At 33.9% G+C, this 16,600-nt stretch overlaps 1 protein-coding gene across 1 annotated transcript in view; it reads left to right on the forward strand.

The window, feature by feature from the left end:
- CEP120 (centrosomal protein 120) overlaps positions 1 to 14,041 on the forward strand; it is a gene marked incomplete at its 5' end in the record, with an annotated part of 36,177 nt that extends 22,136 nt beyond the window's left edge. The window contains 4 exons of the mRNA XM_082302247.1: positions 856 to 978; positions 2,408 to 2,506; positions 12,458 to 12,603; positions 13,286 to 14,041. Coding sequence (XP_082158373.1) covers positions 856 to 978; positions 2,408 to 2,506; positions 12,458 to 12,603; positions 13,286 to 13,526 — 609 coding nt within the window. The 3' untranslated portion in view covers positions 13,527 to 14,041. The remainder of the gene's footprint in view (positions 1 to 855; positions 979 to 2,407; positions 2,507 to 12,457; positions 12,604 to 13,285) is intronic.
- Between the last annotated feature and the right edge of the window lie 2,559 nt (positions 14,042 to 16,600).

A 16,600-nucleotide genomic window follows, 5' to 3' on the forward strand; every position in this document is an offset into this window, starting at 1 on the left:
TGCATTATCTAGTTGAACATAAATATAAGATCATGTGGGATCATACTCTGTTATGGAATACATCAGTTCCATCAGGTGTATTTAGCTATTTATAGTTGAATAATATTTAACATAAGATGAAAACCTTACAAATAGTTCTTAGTATTTTTAATATATTATAAAAAATGCTGTTAAACATTTGACTTCCTTACTTTCTCTGTAGCAAGTAATTGTGTATTGGCATCATTTTTCAAATTACCCATTGTCTGTAAAAAGCAAAGCACTCTCTTTATAAAAATCTTCTTGAAACTGTGGAAGTACACTGTGAGGGCAGAGGTACACAGCATTAAGTCATTAGTCACTGAAGCCTTTCTGCTTCAGCCTTTCTTCTAAATCATTTGACTGTACAAAGTATTAGTCGTTTCCTTTTGCAGACATTCCTAAAAAAGTTATGCTGTGAAACTGAGTAAGTAATAAAACTTCATATAGTAGATAACATTGGCTTTCTTTAAAAGATGTGTAAATCTTAGTAGTTATGCTTTCTGTATTTCTTCTGTAAGTTGTTTTAGAAATATGAACAAAAATGTGCGTAAATCTTGTTCTTATGTATATGAGGACAGACTTGTTTTTTCTTTCCAGTACTGAGCAAAGATCCTCTTTAAAACTCTTCCTATTAAAACATTGCTGTGTGCCATCATTAAGAAATCATTAATTATGAATGTGTAATGTTCAGTATCTGTTTTATATCCGATAATTGACAGTATGATGTTTGTTCCAGGGACTAGGAAGCAACTTAAGTTCTGTAATCTATTTGTCCATGAATGGGGTTTTCTGTTAACTTGCATCTTGGTTTCTTCAACTTACATCTTTCTGTAGCTTTATGAAGCAGAAAATAAGCATAAGACTTTGGAGAAGGAGTTCCAGCAATACAAAGAACAGCAAAGTAGCAAACCAGAAATCCAGCTGCAATCAGAAATAAATCTTCTTACCTTAGAAAAGGTATAGTGGATTATTCTAGTATTTAAACACTGTCACAATGATCCGTTCACTGATAAAGGGGATGTGTAGAATAACACTGTGTGATGAAGTGGTTAATTTGTCTGTTTTGGTTTACTTTTTCCAATTACTTCTTTAGAGTTTAAATATTCAGACACAAATAAGGTCAACAGTGGCCTTATTTCTATAGAGGAAGCAGTAATGTTGGAGGCTAAAGCAGGAAAAACCTTAACCTATATATTTAAATCATGATTTATGATGGGGTCTCTGAACATTCTGTTTAGAAAACTAAGAAAGATGATTATTTTCTTGAGTATTAATTTAAACTGGTATTTCCATTATGTGCATTTTCATAATTAAGTATTTCTGCAGAGATTGTGTTGCTTACCAATAGAATGGAATCACTGTCATAACTTAACTTTCCAAACATTCCCTCAGTAGAGAATACTTTGTTTAATTAAAACCACAGATGCGGGCATTTAATGCTCAGAATTGTTGTGAGGTTTGAGTAAAATTGTTGGCAAAATAAGCTGAAAAAACTTAGGCCATGCTTCTTGGCACAAGATATACTCGGTTATATGGCCAGTTTGTATGTTACTGTATGCTTCAGTAACTTCTAATAATGCAAGCAACTGATGCAAAATATTTTTGTCACTACAGACTTTTTAAGTTCTTACATATTAAATATTTTTAGATATCCTGTTAGATGAATTAAACAAGTCAGTGCTTTAAGATCGTCACAAATTTAATGAAAATAATTTTTGCAAGATTTAAAAAAAATTACTTCCTCAGAGATGTTAATTAAAAATACTTTATTTTTTTTATTGTGTTTTGTGTGCTTCATAAGTATTTTCATCTCTTTTAATGTAAAATTCTTTTTGCACAGATAATAAAATGAATGTTTTTAGCAGCAAAAACTTTTAAAAATTTATTTAGTTAGTAAGATCAAAGGTTCACATTAGATACATAGATTTTAAAGAATGGTTTGAGCAGATGGGTATTTCAGAGAAAGGAATGTAGGACATAACTTCCATCAGCAAACCAAAAACTGTATGTACCTTTTCAAGAGAGATTTATTCATCAGCATTTTTGTTAAATCAGTGTTGATAACATTTTTTTGAATAAAGAAGGGATCAGGGGTTGGCTAATTTGAGAATCTTAAATTTAAAGGTTACATCAGCAGATTTAGTGCTAAAAACTAATCTTTTTCTTTTTGTGTAGATGGCCATCCAATAAAAACAAGGTTATATTTTAAACAAGAAAATGTTCTTGTGCCATAATATTTATGTTATATTGTATAACAGCTTTAGATGATGTTGTATATTACGCTACATAAACACTTTTCTTAAACCAGACCCTTTGTATATATACATCTTTCAGTGATTGTTACTGCTGTTATTGCTTCAGCTGATATGATTTTAATTGCTCTTAGGTTGAACTTGAAAGAAAGTTAGAGTCAGCTACCAAGTCAAAGCTCCACTACAAACAACAATGGACAAGGGCTTTGAAAGAACTTGCAAGGATAAAACAGGTATGCAGGTTTTCTTTGGTCATATGAGCCAACCAAGTGAATGTCATTTTGGAAGCTACTAGGATTACTGTTAACTACTGCTTTCACATTACTTGTTTTTGCAAAGTAAAGCTCTGAGCTATGCTTTTAACAAAAATAAGAACAGCAAAACTGGCTTGTATTTGACTTAGAACTCAGGAAAGGCCAAGGCTGAGCCCTGCAAAGAAGGCTGAAATAGTTAAAAGCAGATGTGATTTGAAAAATAAAAAGTTTAGTTTAATTCCAAATAATGCTGAATCAGCACTTCCAGGAAAATGTTTTGCCACTATCCCAACCATCTTGGTCAGTTATAGTACTAATAACTGTTCTGTATTTTAATTGTATAATGAATGAAGGGTAAAGGTGAGAAACAAGTAGTCACTTTTAGAAATAAGGGTTAAGTTTTGATGAATGCTGTAAAGAGAAATTAAACAGGAAGTGAAACTTTCCTCTGCTTTTGGAAATTCTGACCTCATACTAATGTGACATGCTATTTTACTGCTAAGTTTTAACAGAGCTCTTGTGTGTCTGTGGGCATCTATATAGATATAGTCATATACTTTTGACTTGAAATTACTGTGTTTAAACTTGCAGTACTAGCAGCTTAATCCTTGCTGAATCCATAGTACGTGTTGTATTTTGTCATCTGTGTTTCGTGGATTCCAGTAAACATTACCTAAACAGTGTGCTTAGGAATGGGTAGCATTTCCATTGGCCCTGACAAACAAATAAGTAAATAATATATCCCAACTGATTCATGAAGAAACCTTGACATGTACACAAAGCTTCAGAATTTAAGTTTAGTAAAAGGTTTTTATTACCTGTACTTCCAGCTTGTGGAATAGTGTTGGGTTTTCTTACAGATTATAGTACCTTCATTTCTGATAGATTCAGGTTTTGGAGAGTAAAAAGTTAAGCCCATGCTCTTCTAATTTATAACGTTTTTTTAATCTATATTTCTGCTTGAAGAGTGTCCGCAATCATTATTAGTAAGTAAAAACTAACCTTCATTTGCAGTCTTCAAATTGTACCTTTTTTGCCAAGTGATAAAAGGAGTCATCTGCAATTTGTGAAACATTTATGTTTGAGAAGGTGATGAGAGGAAAAATATAAATCTTATCTCTCTGATTAATATTTCTTCAGCAATCATGAAATATCCAGCCTATCTTTTCTTGCCAGGTTTTAAAATTCCTGTAGAATAAAAGCAAAGATTGTCACTTGCCATGCTAACACTAATGTATATCACTATCCAGTTCTTATTATGAATTTCATCACCATAGTCCTGATCTGGATTTATTAATATATGCAGATGGTTTCAACTGAAACTCTTGCTGAAAATCTGAACCATGAAATAAGTTGGCATGTACAGTGAATTATGCTACCTACAACTTCTCCAACAGAACAAACCCTTTCAAAGTAGTTCTTGTGGGTTGTATACTCCTGTGCTTTGTCTATACGTAGTCTATTGATAAAAGTTTTAAGTTACTTTAGAGAGCCAAATAAAAGTGAAGCAAATCTGATCAAAAACCGTTTGCTGTGTTTTAAATATAAATTTGGAAACTGTAGCTTAAGGAATTCTCGATTTGCTTTAGTTCAGATGATTTGTGCAATTGTGCATAGTCTGAACAATTTCTTGTTTGAATTGGATTAGTACCATGTTAATTTTGTGTTGCCTCTGGTGGATAGCCACAGGGCTGTAATCTGTGCCAGTAATTTGTCACACCAAAGCTCTCTAGAGAACTATACAAAACATTTGTGTAGTGAGGATTAGACGCTGAAAGCCGTATCTTAGATTGTTAATAAATGTTAATGACAAAACCCAGCTGGTAAGTCTTGGAAATGAGATCTAATGCTTTGTGCCCATTGCCAAAAAAACGTTTAAACAGAGATTTCCATTACTTAAAGGTGACCCGGTGCAGTCAATTTGTGAATTAAAGAAGCATAATCTACAGGCTAAGCATTTAGTAAAATGCTCTTCTGATTTGCAACCATAAAAGTCAATGTTTCCTTAATTAAAAAGTTTTCTTTTATTTTGGAACTAGTTCTTAGCACACATCTGGGATAGTTTTATATTTTGCAGAATATCAGAGACACAGTGCGTAACTTAAAGTATGGGACTGCTAATAGAATATGATCTAAGCTTCTCCATGGGTAGGATTTTGAACACTGAACATAGCGCCAGTGTTACTGAAGTACATGAAGGCACAGATAAATCATATTTACCTGTACTTTAGAAAATACAGAAGTTAGTTAAATTTAAACAGTTTGTAAAGCTGAGTGACAATAGACTTCACCCAGCTTACTTTTCTTTTCTCTGTTACTCAGTGAAAGTCTGTATTAATACTTCATTTCTTATACGGCTGTTCAGCTTTTAGGGAGAAAAAAGTTTCAACAAATAAGCTACATGTCTGTGCACCCAGGTAAATGTTGTCATTTCTGGAGATTTCAAAAACTCTTTCAATGTTTGCTGACTGGGTGATCTCAATACTACACAAATGAGACTTTTTTTTTATTTATATGAGCATTATTTCTCGGATGAATCCAGCTGTTTACACAAAACTGCATACATCCTTGTATGTATACACAGAACTTGGATATCCAATTCAGTACCTGTCTGGGTGTAAGAAACATTATATCAAAACTGGCAGAAATATCATTTTTCTGCAGTTGATAATCTCAGATTTAATCCAAATAGCCAAAATCTCAAAATATATATGCATTCAGTGTTCTGGGAGAAGTACTTTTATAAGTCTTCTAATGTGTTTGTGTCTAACAGACCTGTTAGAACCAGCACTGATGCATTTGTTTAAAAGAGCATAGACCATATTGGCTGGCTGACAGTTCATCCTGTCTTGTCCAGGATCTTGCTTATCCACTCAGTAATTAATTTTAAGAATTTATAAGTAATTTAGCCAAGGATAGGATGTAAATCTTTGTTTAAAAAAAAAAAAAGCACACACACAAAAAACCCCCACGTTTGAAAGTCTAAATCTTGGTTAAAAACTGTGTCTTGAAACCATCCAGGCCCTCCTACTGACTTGTCAGCTCTGGGTTATTTTCAGAAAACTTTACTTGAGTTCCTTAGCTTCAATCGTAAGTTTTTCCCACAGACTTGCATGGTATGTATGAGTGGGAGAGTGAATAGTGGCTGCTATTTAGCCATTGTTTAGTCTAGTGTATGTATGTTTACATCTCACTTTGGATTTATAGGCAGCTAGGGCAAAATAAAGATTGTGCTTCCTTGATTGAAGAGCCTCTTAACTAAAGCACCTGGTGGCATACAGGGATTCTTTTATGATCTGATTATAATTGAAATTTTGATGGTTTTTTATTATCAGTTAATTTTTATTTAATGCTGATACTTCTGCAGGTTTCAAAACTTATGATTGAGATTTCCACCATACAACCTTCTAAAACAGTATTCCATGTCTCAAGCACTACATTAGAGATGAAAATTAATGAAGAAAAGTAGTAAAACATTGTAGTAAAATATATGATAACTACAATGCAGACTTGTTTAGTATGGGTTTGTTTTGTGGAGGAGAATGACAAAATATGAAATTAGTGAAAGGAATATTGGTAAGACCTTTTATTGAAGGAGGTGGGTGGGGGGCCGAAGGAAAAGTAGCAAAAAGAATGATTAGCATTGCTGAGGAAGTAGTGCAGGACCAACTAATACATATTGTAGAGATAATTTTTGCATATGATATTCTTGATTAATCTGTGGCTGCCCTACTGTGGGATAGTGGCTGATGATTGTTAGGTTGTGATGCAAGTGTAATATATTTCCAAGTGTTCTGAGTTTCTGGTGGGTTTTATCTTCTATTCACGAAGTTGCCTTTAGTCCAGCAGTTGATGATTCTGGAGTGTTCCATTAGCTGAAATTTAAAAATGCAAGATTCTAAGTGCTTAGGAACAAAAATTCTAGTACTTCTTATTGAGGTTTAAAACACAGTTGATAATAAATCTGCAATGCTCCTTATTTTAGGATACATCATAGGAGTAAAGTTTGGGAAGTTAGCCAGAAAGTCTTGACTGAGAATTTTCAGCATGCAGCATGTATGTTTAAACTTGTGTGCACTGAGGTACACTTAAAGAATACCAAGTATTCAATTATAATTTAGTTTTTCAGTACACACAGAATAAAATGAAGATGTTACAAGGGGATTTTAAAAAGTTGGACTTAACTTTTGTGTAAAGTAAATGTGCAGAAGTGTTTTATTAATATTGGTATTTTACTTTGAAACATCTCACAATAAATTCTGCTACATTTCAAGTCCTTCTATACAGTAGAGTTCTTCTCCATTTAAAAAAGTGCTTGTTGCTCAGTGGATTGTTACATTGTCATGGAAAAAATAGGTTTAATACCTGAATGTCTGATAAAGTGACACCAGTTTTATCACTGAGATGAATAAGAAATCCTTCCTTCTCTCTCACCATAACAAAATATAGTCTTTTTATGGTCCCTCAACATATCATAACAAAATTGTATATAAATTAATTCAAAATCAGCATGCCTCCCTTATCAAACTGTTGTAAATTCTTTGCCATCTTCTGGTATTGATGGATTATTAGGAAATGGGTTCCTCTTGCTCTGCTATGAATGGTATACATAGAACAAGTTTTCTGTTATACACCCTACAAATTGTTATGACAGACTTTTTAAAGGAGTCAAAGACTAATGTTGGGAAAGACATTTGAAAATCACAGAGTATGAAGTGTGTAATGTAAATTACACACAGGATCCATCATGAAAGAATCCCTTCTCACTTGTTTTAGTGTCTGTTTTCCGAGCTGGACTGTCATGAACTGAATGGTAGGGATAATTTTGCTTCAGCATATGTTGACTTTTATTTTTTAAATTTAATATTATTGTGCTTAAATGTTGCTATTTGGGGTCATAGCATGGCATGCCTCTAAAATTCTTGACTTTCGGTGACTTATATTAAATTAATCTGGACTTTTCCCTCAACAACCCAAATAAGAAAGTGCCAAATATTTGCCATGTTTACATCACAATTGTATTAGTAATCAAATTAAATATCAAATCATGTTTATCTAAAAGGAATTCCTACCCAACATTAGCTTGGAGACAAAATGTACTGATAAAGGTGTTTCTCTCGCCTATTGAGAAAACAAGAATTTAGCACACGCTGTATTTAATCTTTCTTCCCTGCAAATCTAGGACTGTTATCCCTAGCAAAGAGCATGGTCTTTAGTGACACTGGTTTTGGTTGGTTCTGTGTTTTTTTGGGGTTTTTTGGATAGAATTTTTCCCCAGAGAAAAATATCAAAAGGAATGGGAACTGAACAAATGATTCTGCAGAAAACCCTTGCTTTTCCTTCATCTCCCTGTGGCTTCTTCATCATTCTGTGTTGTCTTTTTCTTGGTTTAATTAAACATTTTTAAAGGTATTTATTTAAAAAAAATGTGGTTCTGAAATGAACTGATTCAGTGAGGGCATAAAGGACCAAGCTATTAAATAAGATCTGATCAGTATGATAGCATTAGAAGTAGTGTGTCTTCTTTTTAGTCTGTTTGAGCTTCAGATATTGTTCTGTTAACCTGAAGTATATGTACTTCGTCTAACATATACCTCTCCTTTGAGCTTGTCTAAAATGCCTTTTTTGCTCTCAAATTGCCGTTGTGAGCATGTTGCTGGACAGCAGAAACATGTGGATCATTGAACTTCCCTGCCTGAAATAGTAACACATCAGCTTGTCATGAAACCTGTGGTCCAACACACACTGCTTCTGGCCAGCATGCGGTTATGCCTTTCTTCTGCAGTGCAGTTGGAAGAACGCTTTCAGAATTTTTCCTCATAGATCTGAGTAATGTACTGCACAAACTGAAGGACTGAATTATAAGGCTTCTACTCAGTGTAGTCACAGTTATGTGATGATTTGTGTTTATGTGGAAGTATTGCTGTCCTAGTTACAAGTGCGACTCTGTTTTGCATTAGTTTTGCAGTATTTAGCTTTTGGTCAATTTTTGCGCAATGTACCTTCAAAAATAGTTCTCTCATAGAATTATTGAGATACACAAATTTGACAGACTTAGATTAATACCCTAGCTTCCCATGACAGTACCCCTATTTTAAAATAGGACAATGAGAGCCTGAATAAACTGAACTGCAGAACAAAGAGTTTTCTAAAGTTAATCCTTATCTCATGAGCTGCAAAAAAATTATTGGACTGAAACTAATCATACTACAAATCAGTGTAGGTTGAAAGGCTGATAAGAGATAATGGCAATTAAAAGTCCTCTCTTACGTAAAAGAGTTAAATTTTTGACGTCACCTAAGAGGAAAATGTCAATCTCATCCTCCGCTGTAACAGGATGGTTTTCCTACTGATGAGTCAGTTTGCTTGTAAATGCATTCTTATATAATTTATTGTGAGGCCTTCAAGACTCTTACCACTGTTAGATAATGTTAACAGGAAAGCCAGGATATACTAGACAAATTAATTTCAAAACCAGAACTTGGATATGCAGGGTGTATTGTATCTACTTCAGTGATATCTGTGCTAAGTTTCTTTATACTTGTTGTCTAATCAGAAGTAGCTAATCACCAGACTGAATTACTGGATTCTTTACTTGTAAAGACAGATACCTAGAAATTTCTAGATTTCTTCTACGTGTACAGGGCAACAGCTCCACCCCTGAGACTAAATAGGACTTCCCAAAGGAGATTTAACGTACTCAAAATCTTAAGTCTGTTTGAATTAAGGTGTTAGTCACAACTGGTTTAGCTTGTTTGGTTGGTTGGGTTTTTTGTTTTTTTTTTCCTGGAAACATCAGTATTTTAATTTGCTTAACTTTGTAAAGGATTTAGCTTTAGGAAAATCCTACATAGGAAAATCCAATAGAAAATTGAATGGGGACACCAAGAATAGTGATTGATAGTCTCAAAGAGAAGTAAATATTAGCTTGTCCTTATACTTCTAGATTCTGTGTAATTGAGGTAATCAGATTGACTGTCAATCTATTTACTTGTTCTGTTAATTGAAATTGTGCTAGTTTTGTGGCAACCTGCTTGAGATAAGATCATGCTCAGTGTTTTTTCTTACTACCTGCATTTAGCAAAATGAACAACTCAACATTATTGCAACTATCAAAATAGTTGCAATAGTTCCATTCTTCCTCATAGCTCATTTATTCTGTTCTTCCTTGTAGCCTGTTTTATACTTGAAATCTGGCTTTACTGGATACGGTTGCCTATCTACGTATTTGGGAACCAGAGAATACCATTGTGATGTTTGCTGGGACTTTAAGCAAGAAATCCCAACTAAAAGCACTCTCTGCCTCTTCTTTCAAATACTTCAACAGTACTGCTTTATATGTAGCATTTCTTTTCCAGCATAAATGTCTATCTTAATTTAAAACTTGCTGTGTCCAAAAAGCTCCTCACATGCTTAAGTATATTGCTTAAGTGATGCATTTCCACTCTTCGAATAACTTGAATCATGTCTCTAGTTGGAATATACCTAGTTTTGCGTTTCAGCTGTGCTTTTCATTGGGTGGGAAAGACCCACCTAGTGAACTGATGTGACATACCAGTCTGGGCCAGCAGTAGATGCACAAGATCTAGAAACCCTACTTGGATATCTTTGAATATCCTCCAGCAGCCCTCAGTCAGTTGAGTACATCATGAGCCAGCTGCTGCATTCAGGCTATTGTGTTTAATGGACATAAGTGAATGTATTCTTTCTTTATCTGTTTCCTTTTCATACTAACTCATTTTTCTCTCCATAATATCCCACTCTTTGCACATCTCCGTTTTTGTCACTGAATTACATTGTATCAGCAGCAAACTGTTCATTAGTGATTTCCCCATTTGTGAATATACAGAAGAATATATTCTTGTGGAATCCACTGTTACCCTCTTGCTCTTGTGGAAATGATCAATTGCTATCCTTTCTCTGGTGTTCTAAGCCCTGGGTAAGCTGAGAGTACTTTTCTGTCACTGCTTAGTTGTGTGTTTAGTTTTAGGAGGTTTCTTTGTGGTGTTTGGTTGGGATTTTTAAGACTAGTTGGAGCAGTGACCTTTCTATATAAGCTGAATTCGTTCTTCCTAATGTACCCATACATCCTGTTAGGTTTGGGTTATGATTTCAAATAGCTTGGCCACTATAGAAGTAGGTCCTGCTGGTACTTTCTGGTTATTTCTAAGGCCTCTGTTTAAAGAAAGAATAAAATAAAAATTGGAGAAATAGTTACTCTGGTGGTGTCAACACCAATTTTGGTGATGGATTAAGACTAACCTCCGGTCAGTCTCACAACTTTTTGTTTGAATTTCCTTATAGCTCTTGAAAATTTTAAATATCAGCTGTCTATAGTAACTTGTTTTAATATGTACTGTATTTGTAGATTATTCTCAGACTGAAGTAGAATATGTTTATTACAGTATTCTTCAAATCTTTCCCACATAAAAAGGGGTTTCTCTCACATGGGAACGTCCTTCTGCAGTGAATTCTTGATGGGGAAGGAAGGACTATTGCCTTATCTTCACCAAGTGCTTTTTCTATGCTTCAGTCATCTATCAGCTGTAGACTCTTTGGCAGGATTCCTGCTTCTGGTTTTTTTATTAGTATGTATCTCTTTAGCAAGTTGCTCATCAAGATTTATGACCCATCTCACTGAAGTTCTAACATTTAATTCAGCTTACTGGTGTATTGAATTTAGTATAAAAACAAAGTTTTTGGAGTCTTTAGGGTTGATTTCTTGCTAAGGACTTCTTCTCTATCGTGTTGTCTGTTCACATTAACAGTTAGTCTTTTTTTATACCAATCCCTTCTGAAATTCAGATTTTCTTGCCAATTATTGATCATCAACAGGGAGTGTTTAAAATGCTGGCAGCTGGAATTCCAGAAACTACCTGATTAAAGTCTTTCAAATATTATGAGGTTGACTTTATAAATAATATGCTTACACATATCAAACAAAAAAATTACCTTTTTTTATCCCCATATTAAATATAAAAATGATTGTGTTAATAATCAAACACTCCAGATGAAGGCAATGTCAAAATTGCAAAGATAAACTTCCACTTCACAATATGCCTAGATCCAGGATGTTTGTGTAACCTCCTGTGTTATTTTTTAACTACCTCAGGTCTTCTGTCTTATTCTGGGTATAAGACTGACTGTACTGAGTTAGTGCACAAAGTCATATGGAAAATGACTGGGACGAAAACAAGTGGAGAGAAGACCATGTTTCTCACTAAGGCACTTTAATGTCATGAAGTGGTAGTGGACTCAAACTTTAGGTTTTTTAGTATCTGTATAGAGCTTAAAAAATTAGAGCCAAGCAAACTTTCAGAATGGATAGATTGATTTCATTAAATCTACAAAGGAAATTATCTAAAATCTTGCATAGTGCTATACAAATGTAAAAGGTCACCTTGCCAGAACTTTGTTTTCAAGGTTTATATTTCAACCACAAGTTGTAATTTCAAAAAGCTGTTTTTGAAGCTTTGGTACTAGACACTGTGGGGCCGATAATGGAAGTTTCCTGCAGCTATTTAGCTTTTATTTTCTCAAAAAAAATTATTTCATACACTATATAGTAAAGGAATAAATCTGATTAGCTTGAGCAGTTCCAGAAGTATAAGTTTTATGCCTACCAACTTAAGCCAAAGTTAGTAAGAGAATTTGTTAACATTTTTGCTGTTTTGTTAATGGGGAGATATCTGTGATTGGGCTGCAGCTGATCCAGCCTGGACAGGTTTACTGTGATCATGATAGTCACCGGTCTTACTGCTTTATAGATATCACTAGCTAAGTCATTCTGTTAACTCCTACATTTCTAATGCTCCCAGAGATGTAATTGTTATGACTTCATTCCTAAAGTTCCGCTCTGTCACTATAATTAGCACTTTTACATGTAATCATGTAGTCAACTGAGTTATGTCTTCACCCTTTCCCACACAGCGGGAACAAGAAAATGCAATGGCTCACCTTAAAAAGCAGCAGCAAGAGCTCGAGCACATGAGGTTGCGCTATTTGGCAGCAGAAGAAAAAGAGCTGGGGAAAACAGACCGACAAGAGCTGGAGGTTATCAGAAATGAACTTAACAGGTATAAAAGTATTTGTAAGATTCCTCCCCACCTGCTCCCTATCCTTCTTTTTTCTTGCTGTCAGCCTTAAAACAGGAGAAGATTCAATTAAATCAAGATTATAACTGGCTGTCAGTCCAGTGAAAGAGCAGTGTTTCATGTCCCTTAGGTAAAGATTGCACATTTATAAAATGCAACAGTATGGCAATATAGCAAAATCCATGTTTAATGCCACCTGGGGTTTTTTTGTTAAGGTCATAGATGTACAGCACCAAGCTTTTTTTTTTTATTTTAAACCTTCAGTTCTAAGCATAGATGCTGTGTTAATAAAAGAACAAGGCATGTTCTATTCTTATCTTGAATATATTAAAATTTAAAATTTTATCTAATGTTGTCCTCCAAAAGCTGTCTGCACTGGTTTTGTATGTTGAACCCTTTTAATTTGTTTGCTTTTCCAAAGCAGAAGCCTTCATAGCGAGTATCATAGTTACATATGCACATACAAAAAGTTTTGTTAATATTTAAGTATTATATTAACATTTTTTTTAGTTGTAGTTTTTTTCCCCAGTGACAGAATACCTTTTACAGATTTCTTTGTTTTGCTTAATACTTCAGTAGGTGAACTAAAGACTCAACACAAAGATAATCAAAGTGGGGTTTAAGATGTCTCATTCTCTAATTCTTCCTATTTTATCGATATCAGGCTAAAACAACAAGAAGAAGAGAGAAAGAAATTGAAAGATGCTAGAGATAATTCTGCTGGAAGAGTGGATAGTCTTCATTGTAGAAAACTAAATGAGAATACAGATGATTACCTCTCTCGTCTGATAGAAGAGAGGGATACTCTGTTGAGAACAGGAGTCTATAATCATGAAGACCATATTGTCAGTGAACTTGATCGTCAGATCAGAGAAGTTATTGCAAAAAGGAACATCACTATTTAAAAGCATGCAAAAAGTTTTTAGAAAGAGCCAAAATCTGAATGGAGTGACTTTTATAAGCCTATAGTACTTTGCAAAATATGTAACGTTATGCTTTGTTTTGCACATTATAGTCAGCTCTCTTTGAAGTCAATGTAAATATTTGCAACATGTCAAGTTAAGCACAGTTGTAAGATTAATGGGGGCAATGACTGGTTTATAATGTTTTTATACTCGTGTGTGTATATATAATGTGTTTGTGTAAATATATTTATCTTGTGTACTCTCTTCTGAAATGTTTCCTACCTCTTTTTGCATCACCCCGACTAGGTTGAATTGTAACATTTTTAATATTGATTCTAAGATGTTTTTTGGTCAATATTGTTATGATTTCATTCAGTTTTTTAAAAAATCTCTTCAGCTATATTAGGGCAAAATGGCATCAGCTGTTTTCCCTGTCAAAACTCTTAATTCTGAACTGAAGTACTGACCAAATGTTGCTTTTTTACTAAATGACAAGTAATAAATTTTTGCTTCTCTGACTGTAGCTAACATAACAAAGTTATGTAATAAATAAGAGACAAGGTTTTGAGTGTGACGGGGATAAAATCAAACCTTAGGAAACTGAAGCCAAGCCAGTTATTGTTCACTTGTGTAGTTTCTTCTCCAGACACTGGAGGGTGCCTGAGACTTAAATATTGTAAAGACAATGTTGACTAAATTTTCATAACTGGTTGGTTTTTGAACTAGTATTCTATGACTTTCCAGGTGTATTATTTTATGAAATAAAATTTGATTTTAATTAAATATTAAGGACTTTACATTTATTTAACTGAACAAATAATTTTGTTTAAGATTTCTAGTCATATGACAGTCTTTAGTGCTTTAATCCATAAAATAATGAACTTGTTAATCAAGGTTAATTTCATTTTTTAGTTTTTTTAAGAATTAATTTTTAATTGAGTCTCTTCTGTGGCGTATAAAAAAAATTACAATCATGTTGCTGTGTGTTTTAAACAAACTTGAGGTTTTTTTCTAGCAAATCAAAGTACTGAGTACAATGAAACAAAATGCTAGTTTTTTTAAAAACACTTACAGACCTCATAATTCAAGCTGTTTGGGTCCATTTAGCCATTTGAAAGATCAGAGCTTACAAGGTGCAAAGCATGAATTTTGTGATTATTAAAAAACTTATGTAGAATTTTTTTTTGTTTTATAGTGATTACTCTTAGTGTTCATTGTCTGTATTACAGTGAGGAAATTAATGATAATCTAAGCTTGATGTTTCAGTTTAATCTTTGCCAACACAATTTTTCTCTGCTTCAGTCTGAAGTAGTCCAGAAGCAAAATATATGTTTGTAATAGATATGTATAGCAGATGTGAGTTCTGTATTACTGTCTTTCAAAGAAAATTTTTATGTTGGGTTCCATTTGCCTTTTTATTATCTCAAAGCCATTTTAGAGGTTAGAGTTATTCAGTGGAAAGACCAAATACCATTTTTAAATCAGAAGTATCTCAAAATTTTTTATCTTAATCTCTCTTCATTGTACAAGAAGCATCATTTCAAACAGATGCATGTGATAAGAAGCCCGTTTTAATTTACCCAGCATAAAAAGGCTGCTGGAAGTGAGACCTGTGTTTACAGGTTCAGTCCTGGTTCCATAGGCCAGAGAAAATGTGGTGGGAAGAGGAGGAGCTGCTAGACCCTCCTGGAATTCTGGCAAAGAGCTATTGTTTTTATTGCACCCGGATTTCACCCGGGAAGCTGATGGAATTATTTCAAAACAAGTACTCTTACCAATACATTTCTGTGAACACGCGGTGGAGGGTGTGTCAGTTCCATGTCAGATCAATTCCAGCTTCATCTGCCTTAGGATTTGGGTGCAGAACTTGCAGTTCACTTCAAATAAGGAAACTGATTATAGCCTGTATTTGTACAGTCCAGTCTAGCAAAAGCATTAGCCAACTTTAAAATTTAGGGCATTTAGGAACACTGTTGTTTTTTCATTATGATCTTCAGGCAGAGGTTCCCTCCCTGTGTCCTTCTGTGCTAATTTTTCTTCCAGTAGTGAGGACTTGTTGTTACCAATCTTTGCTACCAAAGAATTGCCTCAAATTACTTAATACAGGTTTAAATGTAGGGCAGGAAACCTGGATGCGGTGTGTTTATGCACCTTGATATGGAGCATTTGCTAAAATTTGAGAAATCTTAAAAAGAAACAGACCTTTTTCCCCTGATAGTTGTTGGGCTGTTTAACAGAAAAATTGTGTCTAAATTCTTATTTACATATTAAAGCAGTGGAATGCTTATATATATGTATATGAAAAAAAAATGACCAATTATTTTAGAAATAAGCATAGTTTTGCTTTGAATCTGAATTATTTAAGTATATAGTTACATTATTGATCTTTATAGTATTTATTTTTTTTGAGTGAATCTCTAACCACTGTTTCAATAATATTTTAGCAGTGATCCAACACTTTTAACACTAATACACTTCCTAAACTGTGGAAAAGAAGCGTTGTTATATCTGGCACTGAGCTTTCAAGTATTCAATCTGTAGTTCTCCTTCATTGCAGTTTAAATGCTTCTCCCTTCCATCCACTGAGATAAACCTTAATGCACGGCTAAAAACAGAAGTCCTTTATCATATCTTCTAAGTGCTACTGGAGTATTTATACCAGTTATTACATATTTACACAATTATTTATTTTGCTACTGCTGTGCCTAAATGATCATGACCTGTGTCAAGGCTTGGATGGGAAGCACTAGCCTCACTATTGTTAAAGACAGAGCTGTAGAAAGGCGGCTGCATACTTAGATCTCATTTCATTTGTTTCTCCAGGGGGTTGTATTAGTAGTGTTTTCATTAGAAATGTTTTTACAGATGTCGGCTATCCAGATATGAAGTCTCTGTAGTGGAGAAGCAGTCAGGAGTTTGGCATTCAGAACAGAAAGAAAAAAAATCATCTTTGAGAGACTAATTTATAGAAAAATAATTTACTGACTTTCTGATGTATAAATGTACAGTAACCCCATGGCAGCTCTAATGCAGAGTAATTGAATTCTTGCAAGTACGGTTCTTTTCTATTCTTA

This window comes from Coloeus monedula (assembly GCF_965178545.1).
Source record: "Coloeus monedula genome assembly, chromosome: Z".
In the NCBI taxonomy this organism is placed as follows: Eukaryota; Metazoa; Chordata; class Aves; order Passeriformes; family Corvidae; genus Coloeus; species Coloeus monedula.